General features: G+C 53.5%; 1 protein-coding gene across 1 annotated transcript in view; it reads left to right on the plus strand.

Moving 5' to 3' along the window:
• Window positions 1-21,397, plus strand: part of Myo15a (myosin XVA) — a 59,445-nt gene that overhangs the window by 11,115 nt on the left and 26,933 nt on the right. The window contains exons 7-41 of the mRNA XM_087203918.1: window positions 1,480-1,485; window positions 1,904-2,007; window positions 2,150-2,213; window positions 3,104-3,217; window positions 3,986-4,147; window positions 5,699-5,812; window positions 6,384-6,442; window positions 6,532-6,655; window positions 7,596-7,691; window positions 8,076-8,207; window positions 8,714-8,839; window positions 9,451-9,528; window positions 10,298-10,446; window positions 10,556-10,601; window positions 10,782-10,906; window positions 11,371-11,488; window positions 12,100-12,275; window positions 12,755-12,839; window positions 13,529-13,582; window positions 13,677-13,758; window positions 13,832-13,962; window positions 14,509-14,604; window positions 15,518-15,753; window positions 17,080-17,261; window positions 17,511-17,583; window positions 17,781-17,972; window positions 18,384-18,544; window positions 18,658-18,752; window positions 19,312-19,432; window positions 19,585-19,652; window positions 19,727-19,804; window positions 19,990-20,170; window positions 20,266-20,398; window positions 20,682-20,787; window positions 20,934-21,006. Coding sequence (XP_087060044.1) covers window positions 1,480-1,485; window positions 1,904-2,007; window positions 2,150-2,213; window positions 3,104-3,217; window positions 3,986-4,147; window positions 5,699-5,812; window positions 6,384-6,442; window positions 6,532-6,655; window positions 7,596-7,691; window positions 8,076-8,207; window positions 8,714-8,839; window positions 9,451-9,528; window positions 10,298-10,446; window positions 10,556-10,601; window positions 10,782-10,906; window positions 11,371-11,488; window positions 12,100-12,275; window positions 12,755-12,839; window positions 13,529-13,582; window positions 13,677-13,758; window positions 13,832-13,962; window positions 14,509-14,604; window positions 15,518-15,753; window positions 17,080-17,261; window positions 17,511-17,583; window positions 17,781-17,972; window positions 18,384-18,544; window positions 18,658-18,752; window positions 19,312-19,432; window positions 19,585-19,652; window positions 19,727-19,804; window positions 19,990-20,170; window positions 20,266-20,398; window positions 20,682-20,787; window positions 20,934-21,006 — 3,940 coding nt within the window. The remainder of the gene's footprint in view (window positions 1-1,479; window positions 1,486-1,903; window positions 2,008-2,149; window positions 2,214-3,103; window positions 3,218-3,985; window positions 4,148-5,698; window positions 5,813-6,383; window positions 6,443-6,531; window positions 6,656-7,595; window positions 7,692-8,075; window positions 8,208-8,713; window positions 8,840-9,450; window positions 9,529-10,297; window positions 10,447-10,555; window positions 10,602-10,781; window positions 10,907-11,370; window positions 11,489-12,099; window positions 12,276-12,754; window positions 12,840-13,528; window positions 13,583-13,676; window positions 13,759-13,831; window positions 13,963-14,508; window positions 14,605-15,517; window positions 15,754-17,079; window positions 17,262-17,510; window positions 17,584-17,780; window positions 17,973-18,383; window positions 18,545-18,657; window positions 18,753-19,311; window positions 19,433-19,584; window positions 19,653-19,726; window positions 19,805-19,989; window positions 20,171-20,265; window positions 20,399-20,681; window positions 20,788-20,933; window positions 21,007-21,397) is intronic.

A 21,397-nucleotide genomic window follows, 5' to 3' on the forward strand; every position in this document is an offset into this window, starting at 1 on the left:
GCTGTGGCACACATGCCAAATGCCCAGTCAGACCTTGACTCACTGATCAACCACAGGCCAGCTGTGTCCCTTTCTGAACTTCGGTCTGCTCCTTTCTATACAATGGGCACAGCAGGTCTGGGACTAAACAGGATGGTAGATGAGCAGATGGAGGGACTGGCACCACTCCCAGGATCACAGGTGCAATTTTTGCATTGACTGGGCCTACCTTGCATCTTCCCTAAGACTTCATCCTGAAGAAATGACTCAGCCAAAAGAAATTCCACATTCTTGCTAGCACATGCTTGTCACTGTCCTGTCAGGGGTCCCACTCACGGATTCTGGGATCCTTGGGCAAATCATGTCACTTTTCCAAGTCTCTGTTTAGACAACTAATATGCAGGCTGGGGATTTAGCTCAGTGGCATAGTGCCTGCCTGGCAAGTGCAAGGTCATAAGTTTGATCCCCAGTACCAAAAAAGAAAAAAAGAAAACTAATACGCAAAACCAGCAATAATGTTAGAACTTGGTGTATGGGATATTTATGTTGTCAGTGTCATAGAGCAATGGTCTGACTCATAGTAGGTGCTTAACAGGTGGGTGCTGTGGTCAACTGTGGGTGGTCACCCTAGGCAGATCTGCTTATGAGATCATTTACCTTTTTAATCCATTCAGTGGGTTTTTTTGAAGGCCTACAATGCACAGTCCTGTGGAGTTGCTGGGACTCAAAGGTGCATAGATAGACTCCTACCCATAGAGGCTAACAGTCTGGTAGGAAGATAGACAGTACCCAAAAAAACAGACAAGGAAGTAGAGCTTCCTTGACGAGGGTGCTGAGGGCTGAGAGGGAGAGAATCTGGGTGGTCCAGGAGGCCTCGCTGAAGGAGGTGAAGGGTCCATGCAGATGCTGAGAGCACCAGCTTCCAGGTGGTAGGACTGGTAGGTGCAAATGTCCTGAGGCAAGAGTGTGCCTTGGTGTTGTATGAACAATGAGGAGAGCTAGACAGTGCAAGGGAGGGGAGACAGGGACATGTGAGGCTGGCGAGGGCTGGGCTTTGGAGGCCATAGAAAAATTGTTTCTGATCCTGAAGAAAGTGGAAGCCATGGAGGGAATATGCCCTAACATGGGTTTTCAAAGGGCCCTCTAATGGCTGTATTGAGGCAGCAGGAGAGGGTAGGTTCAGGGAAGAGGCTGAGGAGCCCAGGGGACTGTTAGCCGTGATGGCTATGGGGCGGGGAGAAGAGGACATCCCGAGCCTTTTGTCAGGCAGACCCAGTAGACTCCAACACCTCAGGGCTACACTGTATGGCCAAAACTTGGACACCTGGGGTCACTGAGGCTCACAGGCTTGCATCGCAGAGGACTGATGTGTTCCTCCTGGGTCCTAAGCTCTTTCTTGATTTCCTGGGGATGGGGGTGGGGAAGATGGTCAGTCCTATCAGTAAACCACTTCTGTTCTTGTCCTTCATTCCTTTTCCTCCTTCACTGGCACTCCTGAAGATAAAGGTACTTGGAGCATATGTGTGTGTGTGTGTGTGTGTGTGTGTGTGTGTGTGTGTGTGTGCGCGCACGCGCACTCCTGCATGCTGTGATGGTAAACAGGATGGGCAGGAAGAGGCATCCCTAGGAGGAGGATCCATAGGCATCCAAGAGGCCTGTCCTGGGCTGGGGCTGGGGGCTTGTGGTCTGGGTCTAGCATATGTGGGGCCCAGGGATCTGGGAGAGGGCTTGCTGTGAAGTAGTTGGACAGCATGGGGTAGAGGTCATTGAGGAGACCCTCGGATTCTACAAGGAATCCCCTTCTGGTCACCTCTTAACAAGGGGATCCTTGGGGAAGCCTGCTTCTAGATGTCCCCTCATCCTCCCACCCTCAGTTCCAGAACATACTAAGTTCCCCAAACCCTCCTCTCCTTCTGGGGCCCAGATCCTAGAAGCAACACCCCTCTTGGAGTCCTTCGGTAATGCCAAAACCGTCAGGAATAACAATTCCAGCCGCTTTGGGAAGTTCGTGGAGATCTTTCTGGAAGGGTGAGTGGGACGGTGGTGAGGCTCCCAAAAGCCATGGAACATCATCCATCTGTCTTGGCAGCTCCCCAGGGCCGGCCAGCTGCCATTCCCCTCCCCGAACCTTACCCCCTACCTCTCGAGCTGACTTTGCTTCTCACCCCAGGGGCATGATCTCTGGTGCCATAACCTCCCAGTACCTGCTGGAGAAATCCCGGATTGTGTTTCAGGTGGGCTACCCCTTCTAGGTCTGTGTGTGTGGAGGAATGGGGAGGGACAGACACTCACAGCCTGGTGCCGGTCCAGTTATGAACAAATACATGCACGGGAGCATATGCATGTATATATATGTGAGCCGGTGACCTCATCACATCCTCTCTCCCAACCCCTACAGCCATGTTGGCTCTGCCAAGTCCCTGAAAAGAGCAGACATGCTTGGGTCTCAGGGTCTTTGCAACTACTGTGTTCCCCTCCCAGGAAAACTCACCACCAAGATGCCTGCACAGCCAAGCCCCTTGCCTCCTCTAAGTCTTCTCTGCACATGCCCTGCTCAGAGAAGCTACCCCATTTACAAATGCAGCCCTTCTTCACCTCACCAGAATTCCCAACCCCTCAATGCTTTATTTCTATCCAGAGTGCCTTTTACCATCTGACTTATTTTACATTTTAGCCAGTGATCTGCTGAATGTATCTTTCTAGATAGCAAGTGGGCACCAGCATATCAGGGGTTCCTGTTGCCTTTTCCTCATTGTGTCCTGAGGACCTAGGACAGGGTCTGGGCCACAGGAAGCACTCAACCACATGCTCAATCAGGAAACCTGTGTGTGCATGTCCAGGCTATAGACAAGCACATATATAGGGATGTGTGGCCAGTTCACAAGAGAAAGGACAGGCTGTCTTTCTCTTATTTCTCCAAACAAAATAAAATTCCACCACTTATCTAGGCTTCTCCACTCCCACCTCCAAACTGAGGCCTCCCTTGCTCATCACAGAGGTGCCGAACTCACCTGCAGGCCCTCGTGCATGTTTATGTTTGTGAGCATACCTGGGTCTGTCTGTGTGTCTGAGGGTCACCAAGGTGGGTGGCTCCCTTCTCTGCACCCACCCACCCACTCTGCAGGCCAAAAATGAGAGGAATTACCACATTTTCTACGAGCTGTTGGCTGGACTGCCGGCTCAACTGCGGCAGGCCTTCAGCCTTCAGGAAGCTGAGACCTACTACTACCTGAACCAGGTGAGCACCTGCAAGCATTCTAAGCTCCAGCACTCCTGGGTGGGCCCAGAGAGCCCAGCTGTGGGGTCCTAATGTCCAGTGAAGGTGATGAAGGCTGGGGGAGGGCAAGTTTGGATTTGAGACATCTCATCTCTGCCAGAAGGACAGGAATGTTCAGGGCCCAGAGCAGTGGCTAGAACAGAACTAGCCAACCTGGGGCTACTGTGTGTCTCCTCTCTGTGCCTCAGTTTCCTTATCTGTGAAATGGGGACAACATAGTTCCCCTGTATAGTTTAAAGAGCAAAATAAAAGATAGACAATAGGAAACAGGGAGATAGATCAAATGAGAAAGGGATCTAGTGATGAAGAGAGAGAGAGAAGGAAGGAAGAAAGGGGAACGAAAAGATAAAGGTATGTACATGTACCGCCTCAGGATGAATGTAATCATTATGCACCTTGAACATATTAATAAAAAATTATTAAAAAGCCCCATGGTGCCCTTGTGCAGGGATATAGTGAGGTACAGATGAGGAGAGGCACATAATGAGCTTAGCCCTAGCCTGTAGGACACTCATCTTGCATGTTGGCTACTGTTTCATTATCATTAACCTTGGGCTGCAACCAAAGTTAACAGGGAACAAGCCCCTGCTACTCATCACATTTGGAATCTCTGCAGCCTGTCCTGAGACCCCTCAGAGCCCTTCTGGCCCATGAGAGTGGAACAAGAGCTTGAGAAACCAGCTTGGGCCATACTGCCCATCCCTGACCCCAGCCCCTGCTCTTGCCCAGGGTGGGAACTGTGAGATCGCAGGGAAGAGTGATGCTGACGACTTCCGCCGGCTCCTGGCTGCTATGGAGGTGCTGGGCTTCAGCAGTGAGGACCAAGACAGCATCTTCCGCATCCTGGCCTCCATTCTACACCTGGGCAATGTGTACTTTGAGAAGTATGAGGTGAGGGATCCCACCACCTGACACAGGCCAGCTTTTCTGAGACTTCCACACTTCTCTTCCAGGTTACACTATGCACGTATATGTTCTCCAACCCCTTGGAGCTGTTTATAGTTTTCTTATTGATATGTGAAAGCTTTTTATATATTTTGAGGGAGTCAGACCTTTGTTCCTGATAGGAATTCAAATATATTTTCCAGTTTGTCATTGTTTTGATTTTCTTTACAATTTTTTGGCATTTCTATGTTTTTGCCATGTAGATTATTTTAATATTACTCTTAGGCAGTTCATTTAATAAACCTTTTCCAGATAAAATTTGACCATTTTTTCATCTTTAGAAAAATCTATCTGTCTGAAATTATAACAGCCCTCTTTGATAATTCTTTTCAAGGAATTTTATGGTTTTGTGGGCTTTTAACATTTAAATCTTTGAGGCATCAAAAATTTAGCCGAAAAAAAGAATTTACCCTAATAAGTCAGGTAAGGTAGCACAGTGCATGTTTGTAATTCCAGCACTTGGAAGGCTGAGGGAGGAGGATCAAGAGTTAAAAACTAGGGCTGGGGAATTAGCTCAGTGGTTTTGCCGCTTGCTGTGCAAACGCAAGGACCCAAGTTCGATCTCTGGTACCCCCCCCACCCCCCCAAAAAGACTTCAAAACTAGCCTGGACTACATAGTAAGACCTTGTCTCTAGCCGCCTACTCCCCACAATAGACTTTATCCTAGTAAGCTGACAAGTAGGAGTCCAATTTACTTTTTTCCAGTTGTTTACTCAATTGTCCTAATCCTCTGATTTGAAAAATAAATGTTTATCATGGACTGATTACCATATACATTTATGTCTAATTCCAGACTTTTTAATGTACCTCATTAACTTGTCTGTTTATGTACTATGTGTCTTTGGCCATGTTGTTTTGTTTATCTGGTCCTAGAAAGGGAACAAGTGCTCTACTACTAGCTATACTTTTAGCCTGACCATGGCATTTCAAATACTATAACTTTTTTTTTAAAGGGGGAGAAATATTTTATTTTGATTAGTACATGATGCAAATACATAACGATTACATTTATCATGAGGCCTTGGTACATGGACATGACATCTTCATTATAGTCACCACCCTCTCCCCCTCCAAATACTATAACTTTAATATGTTTTTACTGCCTTACAAAGCTTCATTCACTCTTTTTTTTTCCAGAATTTTGTCTGTTTTTGTTGTTGTTTGCATTTTTGTTTTTTGAAACAAGATCTCATTCTGTAGTCCAGGCTGGAATTGAACTTGATTCTACTTCCTTGGCCTCCTGAGTGCTGAGATTACAGATGTATGCCACCATGCCCAGTTTCTTTTCCAGAATTTTCTTTCTTTCTTTCTTTTTTTGGTACCGGGGATCGAACTCGGGACTTTGTGCTTGAGAAGCAAGTGGCGGAACCACTGAGCTAAATCCCTGGCCCATTTTCAGAATTTTCTTGGCAGTTCTTATTTGTTCCTGGTTTTCATAGGAGCTTTAAGCTCAGCTTATCTACTTCACAGTACAGTGCTCTTGCTGTTTTGCTCAGACAGATGCACAGGAGGTGGCCTCAGTGGTGAGCGCTCGTGAGATCCAGGCTGTGGCTGAGCTGCTGCAGATCTCCCCTGAGGGTCTGCAGAAGGCCATCACCTTCAAAGTGACTGTGAGTTGGCAGGCACAGATTCTGACAGGGCCTCCTACCAGAGCCTAGACAGGTTGCTCTACATGTCATCCTCTGTGGGCTGCCTCTACCTTTTGCTCTTCCCTCTGTCCCTGTCCACCACGTAGGTCAGGCTAACCTTAGGCTCCAAAAGCATTAAGCTCCCAACCTCCAGGACTTTCCATAGCCTGTTCCCTATACCTAAAATGCTCTTTCTCTTTTCATGCCTGCTTATCCTTCCAGACCCAACATGGATACCCTTTCCTCCTGAAAGTCTTCACCCTGGCTGGATTAGAGCCTCCTCCAGATTTTGATAGCCCTAGGCTCTCACCCTTTTCCAAGGCTGTCTGCTAATGCCTCTCTCCTCATTAGACCAGTGGCCCCCGCTCCCCTGCACCACCAGGCAGAGAAGGGAAAAGGGCATCCTCTCTTGCCTTTGGCCAGCTGTGTGGTTGAGACCAGTCACACCATCTCTCCAGCCCTCTTTCCTGTGCCCCCTGACCTCCAGTCCTCTGAGGGCTTCCTGAAGGTACTGGTCAGCCTGCTGCCACTCTAATGCCATGTCCTTCCCCAGGAGACAATGCGAGAGAAGATCTTCACACCCCTGACTGTGGAGAGTGCTGTGGATGCCAGGTGAGGCTTCATCCCTCCCTGCCTGAGCCCCCAGACCCCAACGCCCCATCCCTGTGCCCCACCTACCACAGCACTGCCTCTCCCCTCAGGGATGCCATCGCCAAGGTCTTGTATGCACTGCTGTTCGGCTGGCTGATTGCCAGGGTCAATGCACTGGTATCCCCACAACAGGACACACTGTCCATTGCCATCCTGGACATTTACGGCTTTGAGGTAGGGCTGTGTGGTTGGTGGTAGGGGAGACAGAAGACGAGGCATTGCTGCCTGCCCTTTCTGCTCACAAACCCCCGCTGATGACAGACCCCCACCCTCCCACTGTCATCTATCCAGCCTGTTCTGCTGCCTTCTCAAATCTTCAAGCAGTCCCTGAGACCTCAGGACCTGGCCTTGTGCTGGGCACCACTGGGGACCCCAGAAAGGCCGAGATCAGGCTTTTGCCCTAGGGAAGTTTCCCTGTGAGGCCGAGTTGGGGTGGGGATAGATTCTGAAGGGCCCATGTGATCAGAGCTATGAGACTGGTAGCCCTCCACAAGGGGAGCCTAGCGATGATCCCTGCCTCAGCAGGGGTTGGGGGCCAGAGAGGCTTCCTAGAGATGTTCTTGAAAGCAGTAAAAGCATTCTATGGGTGGGAATAGCAGCGTCAAAGCCCAGGAGATATGGCAGGGCTTGAGGTGCTGCTGTATCGTGTGCACAGTGGAGAAATGGTGAGACAGGCAAGATCACAGTAACAGAAACCATAACAACACTCACACAGCACCTGTTATGTGATTCACTTCACTCTTATAACAGCCCTGTAAGGCTGAAACTGTTGATACGTCCATTTTATAAATGGGTAAACTGAGGCACAGGGTTATTACCCAAGATCACACAGCTAGAAGATGGCAGAGGCAGGATTCAAACCCAAGCAGAAGACTATCCACAGCCTGGGCTTCAGCTTCTGCCTGTGCTGTCAGGACCTGAACTGCCAGGCATTGTCCTGGGGGTGATGGGGCCACACAGAGTCTGACCAGGTCCTGTGATCAGGGTTCAGCCCCATGAAGCTGCTGCCATGGAAGGCAAGGAGGGCCTGAGTGGGGAGGTGGGCAGGGCCAAAGGTGGGACAGATGGGCTGCTGGCCAAGGGGGACCATCCTGGCTCCCTCCACCCCCCGCAGGACCTGAGTTTCAACAGCTTTGAGCAGCTGTGCATTAACTACGCCAATGAGAACCTCCAGTACCTTTTCAACAAGATCATCTTTCAAGAGGAGCAGGTGTGCAGCCTGTGAACAGCCTGTTCCCATTCTTACTGGCCAGCAGGCCTCCTTGGTGACAGATAAGAACATACTGGTTTCTAAGGGCAATTCCAAGGCCATTGGGAGACAAGTGCAGGGAAAGGCATTCTGGACAGGGACTAGCCCATGTGAGGCCTTGTGTCTGGAGGTGTAAGTGCTGGCGTGCTGAGCCCAGAGAGAGGTCCTCTAGAAGGGGGTCCTTTTGACATTTGCAGGAGGAGCAGCTCATGCTGCTCTGTTTAGGGGTGAGTTCCCTGTTCTTGGAAGTATGCAAGAAGAGATGTTCTGGCCAGCCTGGGTTGTGGGTTGGATGGGCCCTGAGCAGGCTCATAAGGCTGAGCCCCTACTGCCTGCTGTCTGCAGGAGGAGTATATCCGTGAGCAGATTGACTGGCGGGAGATCACCTTTGCTGACAATCAGCCCTGCATCAATCTCATCTCGCTAAGGCCCTATGGCATCCTGCGTATCCTTGATGACCAGTGCTGTTTTCCCCAGGTGAGGTGCAATGCCTTTGAGCCTGCTCGGTCCCTGAGGTCCCTGGGAATCCCAGCCCTCATCCTACCTTGAGTCCCTCCCCGAGTGGGAAGTGGGCCATTGGAACCCCCACCCTACCACATTCACAAGCTGGGGTGTTTGGGACTGGACTGGGAGTCTGTGGGTATCCAGAGAAGGGGCTGCACCAGGCTGAGAAGCCCAAGAGGACTTCCTGGAGGAGGTGACCTTGGATTTGGGCTTCAGATCCTGACAGTGAAACACAAGGGCTAGATGGCAGTGGGAATTTACAGGCTGTTGGGAACTGGTTCAGCCATATTTGTCTGTAGGGGTCCACTTAGGACCCTAGTGTGTGGTTGAGGCACTTGCTTCTCCACCCAGGGCCATGGACAGAAATGGAAAGCTATGAGTTATTCCTCTCACTGCCCCCAGGGGAGCAGTCAGGGCTGGAGAATTTGCCACTAGGTCAGGAACAAGGTGCCCACCCACCCACTCCCACCTACCCCCAGGCCACAGACCACACATTCCTACAGAAGTGCCACTACCACCATGGCGCCAACCCACTGTACTCCAAACCTAAGATGCCGCTACCTGAGTTCACCATCAAGCACTATGCAGGCAAGGTCACCTACCAGGTGAGACCCAACGTGGCTGGCATGAAGCAGCGGCTGCATTTCCCCTGCAGGCTGGAAACGGAAAGTGCACTGTGGGTGCCACACACACCTAGTTTTAACTCTAGTCCTGCAGCTTCTCGCTGTGTGACTTTAGGAAAGTCATTTAACCTCTCTGGGCTGCAGTTTGTGACTTCTAGAAAATGTGGGTAATAGTGCCCATCTCCTGAGATGCCTATGAGAAGCCTAGGGTAAATCTGATAAAAAGTAGCTACTTTTGGTAGTGATGTCACTATTGCTTGGTGCGTTCCAGCCCTGGAGGTCTGCCAAATGGAGGTGGGGACACGACTGGTTCTGTGAAGCCAAGGCTGGGCCTCCCCCAGGAATGAGGAGGGTAGTGGGGCTGGACAGGGAGGCCACAGCAGCGAGTTGGGTCCAGTCCTGGGAGAGACAGAGAGACAGAGGCCTGGTTGGGGCAGGGCCAGGATCACCCAGGGGACCTCTGACCTAGAGAGAGGAACCAGGAGCAATTGGAAGGAGCCTCTGACACATCCTGGGGTGGGCTACATCTCTGCCCTGCCTCTGGTTGTACAGCACTGCCCACTCACTACTGCCCTGCTGGTCCCCTTTTCCAGGTGTACAAGTTCTTAGACAAGAACCATGACCAGGTGCGCCAGGATGTGCTGGACCTGTTTGTCCGGAGTCGGACGAGGGTGAGTGAGGCCAGCTTCCAGCGCAGCCTGAGTGCTTCCAACCCTCAGCCTGTTTCCACTCAGCCTCAGCCCCGCCCCTTCCCTCCCCGGCGCCAGTTTGTCTGGCTTCACACCAGGCCAGGCCTTTCCCCAACTCAGCCTCATTGCTCCCAGCTCACCCCTCCCTCACCCACTGAGTTTTGTGCTCTTTGTCTGGAGCTTCTCCCCAGCACTGCCATGAGGCCTGGGGAGAGCTTAGAAGGCCTCTGATTTGTTCCCTGAAGGCTTGGGGAGGTTTCCCCGTTACACTCCCCTACTGACCAGCAGATGCCCCTTGGTCAGAGCACAAGCCTGATTGCATCACCTCTTCCTCCTCTGTCAAATGGGCACACTCCTCCTGAGGTCATCAACCCTGTATATGGCAGGCCACCCCAGGGCCAGGCACAGTCAGTGAAAGAGAAAAGACCAACCTTATTATGGGATGGGTCCCCTAGAAGGTGGAGACCCCCCCTCTTAAAAAGTAAGCAACCCAAGATAGAAGAGAGGGCAGGGGCCTAATTGTTTCTCAGATTCCTTCAGTCCAGGCCCTCTTTCCTCATCTCTTTTGGTTGTTGTTGTTGTTGTTGTTGTTGTTTTGGTATTGGGGATTAAACTCAGGACCTTGTGCTTGTGAGGCAGGTGCAGTGCCACTGAGCTAAATCCCCAGCCCTCTCATCTCTTTTTTGACCCTTACCTCTCTGTTTCCCCTGCCTGTCACCTTGTCTTTCCTGGCCACGTCCCACCTGCCCAGGTGGTGGCACACCTCTTCTCCAGCCATGCCCCACAGGCTGCCCCTCAGCGCCTGGGCAAGAGCAGCTCCATGACCCGACTCTACAAGGCACACACAGTGGCCGCCAAGTTCCAGCAGTCGCTCTTGGATCTGGTGGAAAAGATGGAGAGGTGGGGGAGGCAGAGTATCAGCCTCGCCTTTAGCCCACCCATGGCCCTCAGTGTGTGAGCACCTTCCTTCTCTGAGGTCTTACACTGCCCTCCTACTGCCCCTGCCCAGGTGCAACCCCTTGTTTGTGCGTTGCCTGAAGCCCAACCACAAGAAGGTAAGTGAGAGCTGAGGCCTCTGGGAGGGCAAAATCCTCCCTGTGCTGTGTGGCCCTGGGCAAGTGGCTTGGCCTGTTTAGACCTCCACTTGCCCAGCCCCTGTAGAGATTTTACCACTGACAGTGCCTTTGCACATGAGTGGGCCGCAGTGCAGACTCCCTCTCTGGGCATCCCTGCAGGAGCCGAGTCTCTTTGAGCCAGATGTGGTGATGGCCCAATTACGATATTCGGGGGTTCTGGAGACTGTGCGGATCCGCAAGGAGGGCTTCCCAGTGCGCCTCCCCTTCCAGATGTTCATTGACAGGTATCTCCATCAGAGTAGTTCCTGAGTTCCACAGACCCCTACCCAAGCCTCCATGGCCCTAGGAATATATAACCCAGACAGCATAGGACTTACCATGCAGAGTGGTGCAGGTTGTACATCATATAAGACTTATGCTAGCTATTACATGGTAAATATATTTATTGTTTTACCTTTTTTCAGTTTTAGTGTATCTATGTTGACTCCATAGAGGAGTGATTTTAATAGTTATTATCACAACCTTCCAGCAGATGGCAGTAAAATGTCTTGTTTTAATGAAATGGCCTATTATCCAGTAGTCTCCAGGACAGAGTGACATTCTCTGATTAGAGGTCCCTATTAGTAGGGCCACTAGTAGTAGGCCCACTACTGGGACCCAGCCTCTGATACACAGGGCTGGGGTGGTAACCCTGTGGTCTATCCTGGGATAGATATTGAAACCTTGGGCTGAGTTTGGGCCCCCACAGGTACCGCTGCCTGGTGGCCCTCAAGTACAGCCTGCCAGCTAATGGAGACATGTGTGTGTCAGTGCTGAGCCGCCTGTGCACAGTCACGCCAAACATGTACCGTGTTGGGGTCAGCAAGGTGAGTCCTGTCCCATGCTCAGTCCTTGGAGACCCCAAGCTCACAGACCCTGAACTTTAGGCTAAGGAGTCAGAAATGTCCAAGCTAAGGATTCCTGTCCCAGCCAGGCATGACAGCACACCTGTAATCCCAGCTACTCAGGAGGCTAAGGCAGGAGGATCACAAATTCAAGCCCAGCCTGCACAACTTAGCAAGACTCTGTCTCAACGTTTTTAAAAGGGGCTGAGCGTGTATAGCTCAGTGTTCCCTGGGTTCCATCCTCAGTACCACCAAAAACAAAATAACATTTATGGGGCTGGGGATTTAGCTCAGTGGTTTTGCTGCCTGTTGCGCAAGCACAAGGACCCGAGTTTGATCCCCGGTACTGAAAAAAAATAAATACAAAAACAAAATAACATTTATGTCCTGGAAGCTGTCCCACTGGGCTGGCCATAAGGCATGCTTCCTCTGCCTGGGCACGAGCATTCTTTCTTTCACCTCCCTGATCTCAGCCCTCCTTCCACCCTAGCTCCAGGTAGCTACCTTGTCCTGTCTCCATGGGCCTCTGGAGCAGGAGGGCCTTGTCCAACCTTTTGGCCCTTACCTGTCCTGTACCTGCTTTCTGTCCCCAGCTGTTCCTTAAGGAACATCTGCACCAGCTTCTGGAAAGCATGCGGGAGCATGTCCTGAACCTGGCAGCCCTCACATTGCAGCGCTGCCTCCGTGGCTTCTTCATCCAGCGGCGTTTCCGCTCCCTGCGCCATAAGATCATCCTACTGCAGAGCCGAGCCCGTGGCTACCTTGCCAGGTGGGACTCAGAGAAGGCAAGACTCCCTCGGATCCTATGCTTGGGCTTGGGAGAGGCCATGCTGGAACTCAAGTAGTGAGCTCCTTGTCTCTGGAGACATGCAAGCTGAAAGGGGGACCTCTGCAGGAAGAATGATCAAATTCCCAGTGTTTCTGCTTTTGGGTGTCCTTCCTGACAATTTCCAGGCCCTCTTAACTTGTGGGAATCCATTCAGGCAAGAGGGGCCAGCCCTGAATCTCTGGGACATGGGGACCATAACCTGATAGAAAATACATGATCTCTGACATGGTTCATCCAGACCCTCCCACTGAATTTGCTCTGTGACCTCTACCAAGTCACTTCCCCTCTCTGAGCTTGTTTCCCTTTCTGGCAACGTGTCCCAGAGTGAGAAGTAGACACTGGCTCCCAGGCCCAACTGGGAGAGGCACTTCTGCCCCTTAGTCACCCTGTTACCCTTGGCTCCACTCCCTGGCCCCCAGGCAACGCTACCAACAGATGCGAAGGAGCCTGGTGAAGTTCCGAGCCCTGGTGCACACATACATGGACCGCCGGCGCTACTTTAAGGTACAGACCCTGCACCATCGGGATGCAGGGGTCCATAGGGAGGGGAGGCACTTAGCGCCCAATGGAAAAGACTTGGCTTCAGATAGTCTTGGGCTCCAGACCCTCCTCTGCCATGTTCAAGCTGGGTAGTCTTGGCCCCTCCGTGGCCTCAATTTCTCATCTTCCCCTTGGGGTTGGTGCAGAAGGTCAGATGGGATGTGGCATGGGAAGGACTGGTTGGTGCTGGGATCAGGGGTCTCTGGGAATTAGGCTTGGTCACAGCTTGGTCACTTGGGCATCCCTGGTTATGGTCTGGCCCTGACCTTGGGGCTAGACCTGGCCCACTGTCACATAAACCAACCACCAGGAAGACAAATGCCACTCCCAAGGCATGGAGGGACTATGTAGCTTTTACTGAAGGTTTTGCATGACGCTTGCTGCTTAGAGCTTCCCAGAGTCCTCCCATATGTCTTTCCCCAAAGTCTTTCTTCCTTGCTGTCTCCCACTGTCTTTCTCTTGCTTTCTCCTTTCCCCTCCCTGCTTCTCTGGCCACCTCGGCCACCTCTGCTCCTCTCTGAAGGGAGCAGTGGCCTCCAGGCAGCACAAAGCTGCCCCTCCTCATGCCAGATGCCCTGTGAGCCTGGCTTGCCCTGCCTGGGCTGCCGGTGCCTCTGCCCGTCATCCCGCCCTGACCATCTGCTCTCCTGCAGCTAAGGGCAGAGCACAGGCGCTGGGTGGAGGAGGCACGGCTGCGGGAGCAGGAGGTGGGTGTGACTCTGGGTGGCAGCAAGGGACAGGGAGGGGGACTGGCAGGTGGGAGTGTGGCAGGCTGTTCCCTCACCACCTACTGGTCCCCAGGAGCTGAGCAAGCGGGAAGTGGTAGCTGTGGGACACCTGGAGGTTCCAGCTGAACTGGTTGGGCTCTTGCAAGAAGTGGCAGGTGTGTTAGCACTGGACAGTGGGGAAGGGCACGGGGATGAGGGTGCAGCTACCTCATGCCCCACTCTCCACAGGCCTTAGGCCGCCCAGAGTTCCTCAAGTGGCCCCTGTGCGGACACCCCGGCTCCAGACTGAACCCCGAGTCACACTGCCCCTAGATATCAACAACTACCCCATGGCCAAGTTTGTCCGGTGCCACTTCAAGGTAAGGGCTGGCGTCAGCTAAGGGGCCATGACCAGTGGGCACAGACCACCATCAGAGCTGACATTGTCCCTGGGATATGGCTCAGTGACAGAGTCCTTGGATTTCATGCCCAGGATTGAGAAAAAAAGAGGGGACATTGTCCTCCCCTGGGTTCATGCTCCCATGGTGCCAACATGAACCTTCAGTGTGGAGCATGGACATCTGGGGTGCCGGGGCCTGAGTGCAGGGAGGCCTCGGGACTCAGGCAGTGGCTTACCCTGGAGGCTGGACTTACTGCAGAAATGGAAGGACTTGGAGAGCCATGGAACCTGTCCTGCTCTCATTTCCTCCTTCCACCCCCAAGGGCCCAGGACGGGGGTCCTCCTGCCTCTACCACAATTCACTGAGGCCGCTGCCTGTTCCTGCCCACCCTGTGTCCCTGTCCACACACTTCGGACAGGAGCCCACCGCCTGAGCTTTTGCATTCCCACCTGGCACAGGGCAGGGATCCAGCAGTGCCTGTCAGTCCCAGCTCTGCCTCCTCATGTTCCTGCCTTATGCCCCCAGGAGCCTGCCTTTGGGATGCTGACAGCCCCCCTGAGGACACCCCTCACACGGCTGCCGGCTGAGCACCATGCAGAGGCTGTGAGCATCTTCAAGCTGGTACGGGCCTCTGGCCATGAGGCCAGGCTGTGAAGCCCCCTGTGCTGTCCTCCTAGCCCCTTCACAAGCCCAACTCATGAGCTCCACGTCTCTTCTTTGGTGAAGAGACTTTTATGTCTGTAGAGGGATCTGACTTCACTTCTAGTGGCCTTTCTTTTCCCCATCATCTTTCTAGCAAAATGAGTGCCTTGGAGTCTCTCTGGAGCCTTTCAGGGACACCAGTGTCTCCTCTCCTCATGGACATTCCAGTCTGGAGAGGGACACTCCCTGAGACTAACCAGTGACCACCAGCCTGTGCAATGGGAAGCACAGAGGTGGGGTATCCACATGGGGCCCGAACTCAGCCCTGGACAGTGCCAGGAAGGGCATCCTGGAGGGGGATATTCGAGCTAGAGGGGAATTTGCCTGCAGGGAGAGTGAGGCAGGCACAGAGAGAAGAGGAAATCAGTGTGATCAGGCAGGAGGGCTGTGGGTGGATGGTGAGCAAGGCCCCAGTGGCAGACCCAGAACTCAAATTTTACCCCAAGAGTATAGGGAGCCTAGGAGTGCACTTCTGTGGGAAGGAAACAAACAGAGCTAAAAGTCAGGAAAACCTTCTGGGGTCTAGATGGAGCAAGATGTGAGGGGGCTAGCTGGAGGCCAGGAGTGAAAGGAGGGACCGGACCTTATGGGGAGCCATAGAAGGTTCATGAGCAGGAAAGGAAGTCAACATGTACTTTGGATCTTAACTTTCCCTGTGGTTGGGGTGAACTGCCTAGTCATTTGGCATAAAATACAGCAGGTATATTACAAGGGACTTTTATATAGCTGAGGGGACCCTTGGGAGAGGCAGGACAGGGATGCATGCTGCAGGATGGGGATCTGGCAGGAATAGCTTTCTGAAAGGCCCATAGGAGTCTTATTTGTGACCCAGATCCTGCGTTTCATGGGTGACCCCAATCTGCAAGGTGCCCAGGAGAACATCTTTGGGAACTACATCATACAAAAGGGGCTGGTGGCACCTGAGCTTCGGGATGAGATCCTAGGCCAGCTGGCCAACCAGGTGTGGCACAATCACAATGCTCACAATGCCACACGCGGCTGGCTGCTGCTGGCTGCCTGCCTCAGCAGCTTTGCACCATCTTCACACCTTGACAAGTTCCTCCTCAAGTGAGTGGGGCCAGTGGGGTTGGGTAGGGGTGGGGGGAGGGGCAAAGCCTCTGTAGGAGGCACAAGCCAGACATGGGACCATGGATGGCACTTGGTCTCCGCTGGGCCCAGAGCAAGAGCAGCAGGCTTCACTGTAGAGGGTAGGAGTCAGGGCAGACAGGATGAAAGACTTCCAGAACTCAGAGGAGACAAGACCAGGATATGGGGGATTGGGAAAGGAGCAGTGACCTCTCAGGTCATGGGGTATGACAAAGGGGTGAGGAGCATGGATGCTGGGCTTTGACAGTCTGGGTTCAAGTCCCAGCTCACCCATGGATAGGCTGTGTGATCTTGGGCAAGTTCCTTAACCTCTCTGTGTCTCAGTTTCTTCCCCTGTAAAATGGGGATAATGATAGTACCTTATAGGCTGTTATGAGTATGAAATGTATAAACATATATGCAGTGCCCAAAGCAAAGACAGGGCATGTGGTAATTTGTGGGCATGGCCATGCTCAGGATATTGTGATGATGTTACCCTGCTGCTGGGTGAGAAGCATGACTGTGAGGGAAGGAGCTTAGGCAGGCCCTGGGTGTATATCCCAGCTCTGAAACTTACCTGCTGTGTGGCCTAGGGCCAGTGACTCCCCTTCTCTGAACCTGTGAATTGGGGATGGTAACAGGAGCCACCTAGCAGGGTAGCTGTGTACAAAGCTTCACTCAGGCCAATGCACAGTAAGTGGTCACTGCTTGACTAGCCTTGAGACTGTGGCAGCTATAGCAGCAGGGCAGGGGCACTGCCTACCTTCTCATGTGTGCGGCCCTAGGTTCCCTCCATAGCTGCTATGGGCCTGTACCACAGCTGCTCCTGGCAGGGCAGGGGAAGGGAAGGCCATGCACAGTCTAGTAGGAAGTGGGCACATGGGTCTCAGGCTGGGTTGAACCATTGGGGCCATCTGCACATAAATGAGAGCATGGTGGTTAGACCCAGAGGAGAGCACATGACCACTGTGTCCTACCTGGTGAAAGAACGAGGGCATAGTCTAGAGTCCAGTTTTTGGCCACGCCCAGCCTCAGGCCCCCACTCTGACAATAGCATTTTGCTCCAACAAACTGGAACCCCTTTGGCCTATCCCTGGATCTCTGTGCTGCCCTGAGATATACTTCTGGGCTAGATTAAGACCCTTTCAGTTTAGCTATGAATTCTGGGGTACTCTGAGATCATTATCTCTTGACTACAGCCCAGAGTTCTAGGCTATAACCCAGGACCCTTCCAAACTAGCCTTTCAGCCTCACCTTACAGCTGTGGGCTAACCTGACTCTTCTCAGGCTCCAACTCCTACCCATCAGGTTTGTGTCTGATTATGGGCGGAATGGCTACCAGGCAGTGTGTCAGCACCGTCTCATGCAGGCCATGGGCCAGGCCCAACAGCAAGGCTCAAGGGTGGCCCGCACCTTCCCCCCGACCCAGCTTGAGTGGATCACCACCCATGAGAAGGCCAGCATGGCACTGGATGTGAGCTGCTTCAATGGTAAGTTGTCCTGTCTCTGCCTCCTGGACTAGAGGCTTTCAGCAGTACCCAAAGAGGTTCTGGAGCTGGGAGGGGCTGGAAAGGGCCTACTCAGATATGGCTCTGAGCTGGACTTGGGACGGGGGACCGTGGCGTTGAGGATGCAAACACAGGATCAGAGTCTGGAAGCCTGGAAGGAGGAGTAGGCAGGGAGGCCAGCAAAGCTGGACTATAAGTACTAGACTAAGCCCTGCCCCTGTGCCACCCCAGGTGACCAGTTCTCCTGCCCAGTGCACTCCTGGAGCACGGGGGAAGAGATGGCTGGAGACATTCTGAGGCACAGGTTGGCTCCTAGAATGCCCTACCCAGCTCATTCTTGTGCCCCTGGGAGGCAGGGAGGGAAGGGTAGGAGGCTGGATTCCTCAGGGGGTTCCAGGGCCACTCTGTCATGCCCAGGGTGTGACTCATACCCCGAGGTCTCCCAACAAATAGCTCGATGGTTTCCTCCCGCATTTCCATTTCTCCACATTTTTTCACCAGGGGGCTGACTGATGGCTGGCGAGGCTGGACAGTAGCCATGAAGAATGGTGTCCAGTGGGCAGAGCTGGCTGGCCATGACTACGTGCTGGATCTGGTGTCTGACCTGGAACTCCCCAGGGACTTCCCACGACAGAAGTCCTACTTCATCGTGGGTGCAGAAGGGCCTGTGACCAGCAGGGGAGGCCCCAAAGTGTAGGTAGCTACTGGGGCACCCTCACAAGTACAGCCTCTCCTAGGCAGAAGGCTCCACCTGCCTCGCTGCTGGAGAGTCTTGAATTCTGAGGATTTTTTTGTCATGATTTTTTTTTTTTGAGGCAGGTCTTGCTATGTTGCACAGGTTTGCCTGGAACTTCTGGGCTCAAGCAGTCTTCCTGCCTCAGCCTCCTGAGTACCTGGCACCCAGCAGTCCTTATTTTCCCAGTATCAGGGATCGAACTCAGGACATTGCACTTGCAAGGCGGGTGCAGTGCCACTGAGCTAAATCCTCGGCACCAATCCTGCCTTTTAAACGAAGAGTCACCCAGTTCTAGGCACGGAGATTTGGGAGTTCTGGGGACTGGGGTTCTCTGTGGGACAGCTGCTCTGTGTTTCCCTTCCCCACAGGCTGTTTGGGAACAGCTGGGACTCAGATGAGGACACACCCATTAGGCTTCAGCCCCAGGGCCACACCTCCAAAGTGCCTGACTCTGACGGGTACTACAGCCACAATGAGGACAGTACAAATGGGGAGCCAGAGGCCCAGAGAGGGACAGAAATGCATCAAGGTCAGCCACCAATAGCCACTATCTCTGATGCAAATGGGGCCTAGAGGGGACTGTAGGGAGTGGAGACCAGCAGGAGAAATGAACTTGACATTTTCTGTGCACCCCTCACCCAGATTTGGATGGCCTTGGAGAGTCCACTGTGCCCCCCAAAGGGTTGGATTGCTACCTGGACAGCCTCTTCAATCCTGTGTTATCCTACGGGGATGCGGTAGGAATGGGCTGGGGTACTGACTGACAGCAGCTCAGTGTAAACTTGAGTCACACATACCCAGGGTGATAGGAAGCCTTGTACAGCCAGGGCCATGCAGTGGTGTATCCTGTTTGAGTCTCTGCTGGGGACAGGGAAAAGGATGAGATGCTCCTGGCTGACCCCAAAAGGACTCCCAGCAAGAAGTGCAGGACCCCTTCCCCCGCTCTGGTGATAGCCAAGTCTCTGTAGGAGTGAGTGACCTTGGTCCCTGGGTCCCTTGGCCCTCACTCTGGGAACTTCCAGAGCTCCTCCGTGGTCCTTGGCATGATATGCAGCCTTGAGCCAGTCACAACCCCTCTGTGAGCCTCAGTTTACTCCTCTGTGAAGCGGGAGGTGTGCTGAGTTGTGGGACGGACTAACTGGGATGCTTTGTTGGTAAAGGCTGCATAGAGCAGACACTTAGCCAGTGGGAGGTCCCCCTCAATGTGGAGGAAGTGGCCCGGTGTCAGGTGCCTGTTGCTATGGAGCCTCAGGAATGCAAACTGAGGCAGTCACTTGAGCCACCTGCTGCCCCCAGGACCTGGAGAAGCCTACAGCCATTGCCTACCGCATGAAAGGGGGTGGCCAGCCTGGCGAAGGCGGGAGTAGCAGTACTGAAGACCCCCTCAAGAGAAGCCCAGAACCAAAGCTGAAGCCAAGTCAGTGCCTTCCCCAGGGTGGCTCCAAGAAGGGTGGGGGCTACTCACTGACCCTCAGGCACCTACATGGGCTGGAATAGGGGCAGCCATAAGCATAGTGGCTGGTGGAGGGCAGGGGTTTGGCTCATTGTGCCCTCTGCCCGGCTCCCCAGTCCCCGGCCTGGACACCTCCACACTGGCTCTGCAGCAAGCCTTCATCCACAAACAGGCTGTGCTCCTGGTGAGTGAGGCAGGGTCTGGGGGTTTGGGAGGTGGATAGTGGACTGCCTGGTTGACACCACCACCTCTCCCCAGGCCCGGGAGATGACCCTGCAAGCCATGGCACTCCAGCAGCCGCCCTTGAGTCCTTCCCTGAGACCCTTGCCCCCAGAGGTGAGCCTGGCCTAAGGAGGGTGAGGGGGTCCTCAGAGACATCAGCTGTTAACAGGAGCACTGTGCTGCTTCATATTATTGTGCCTGTCTGAGCCCTGGAGCCCCACAGCCCATCTTGGGCGGATGGGGTCCCTGAGAGCAGCTGGTGTGTCCCAGCAGTTCACTTCACACCCTGCTCTCCACAGAAACCCATAGCACCAGAGGCACGGCCAAAGTGTGTAGGCACCGGTCGTCCTGCCAAACCTGTGCTCCTGTGCTCCTCTCCAAGGCCTGTGGCTCCAGCCTTTCTGGCCAAGGCCCCAAGGCCCCCCACCAAACCTGTGGCTGCCCCCATTCTAGCTCAGGGCCAGGCTTCACCAGAAAGCAGTGAGTGTCCACCCCAGCCTGAGGGCCTTCCCAGGGCAGATGGGTATGGCTGGGACCCTGTGGCCTCACTCTCTCCCCCCACCTCTCACCCGAAGCATCATCCTCCCTGGAGCTGGTCCGGTACTCCACACTCAACTCGGAGCACTTTCCACAGCCTACGCAGCAGATCAGGGAGATCATCAGGCAGTACCAGCAGCCACTCCGGGGTTGCCACCCTGAGGCCCTTAGGTCAGCAGCACCTGCCATCCTCATCACTGCCTGTGATTTCACCACACCTGAGGGTCCCCCTCCAGGGAGGGGGGGTCTGTTTATGCCAGTGGCCCCAGGTGAGCCCCAAGCAAAGGGAAGCCCAGACTGCTGTTGTCTCCCTTGTGCGGTATGATTGCCGACCAGCTTCTGCTTCGCTCTGGGTTCTCAATTATAATAATGGGGGTGATGGTGGATGACATTCCTTATTGTAGGAAATGTGGGGGGGGGGATTCTGTCTAACCCACCATGGTTCCTTTATTAGGAAAGATGGAGGGAAAGTGTTCATGAAGCGACCTGACCCTCACGAGGAGGCACTGATGCTCCTGAAGGGGCAGATGGCTCATCTGCCAGCAGCACCTGGCACTCAGGTAAGGGCAGAGTGGGCTCGGCCCCAGTAGAACAGACGAGGGGCTTCTGGAGAGCCTCAGGAAACCAGCTACTTCTGCCAGTGGCCTGCCACTGCCCTCCCAGGCCCACCTGATGTCCCCTGAGCACTCTCTTTGGGGTGGGACAGGTGTCCAGAGAGTCTGTGGCCTTGGTGAAGCCAGTGACCAGCGCAACAAAGACGTCTATGGGGCCCATTCCAGGTGAGAGGGGAGGGAGAGAAGGAGGGAGAGAGGAATGAGCAGGCAGGTGTCCCAGTGTATGAGTAAGTCTGTGAGTGCAGGTGAATCTGTATGTCAGTGGTGTGTGTGTCTGTGTTCCTCAGCCCTTGTGTACATATTGTGTGGACGTTGATGTAATTATATCCATGGTGAAATTGCACTGGTTTCAGGCCAGGCTCACCCTGGCCTCCCTTAATCCTACTAAGACCCCTTAAGGCAGTTCCAGTTGTTCCTACATGTTACTCGGTGGGAACATGGAGAGGTTAAGTGGTTTTCCCAAGGTCTCATACCTCAAAAGTGTCAGACTAGGGACTTAAACCCAGGCATCCTGGCACTACAATGGGAATCCTAACCTCTATAGCCTCTATCCCAT

The sequence above is a fragment of the Heterocephalus glaber genome, unplaced genomic scaffold (genome assembly GCF_053883595.1).
Source record: "Heterocephalus glaber isolate CG9 unplaced genomic scaffold, H.glaber_assembly_v1.0 deba00001813, whole genome shotgun sequence".
Lineage (NCBI taxonomy): Eukaryota > Metazoa > Chordata > Mammalia > Rodentia > Bathyergidae > Heterocephalus > Heterocephalus glaber.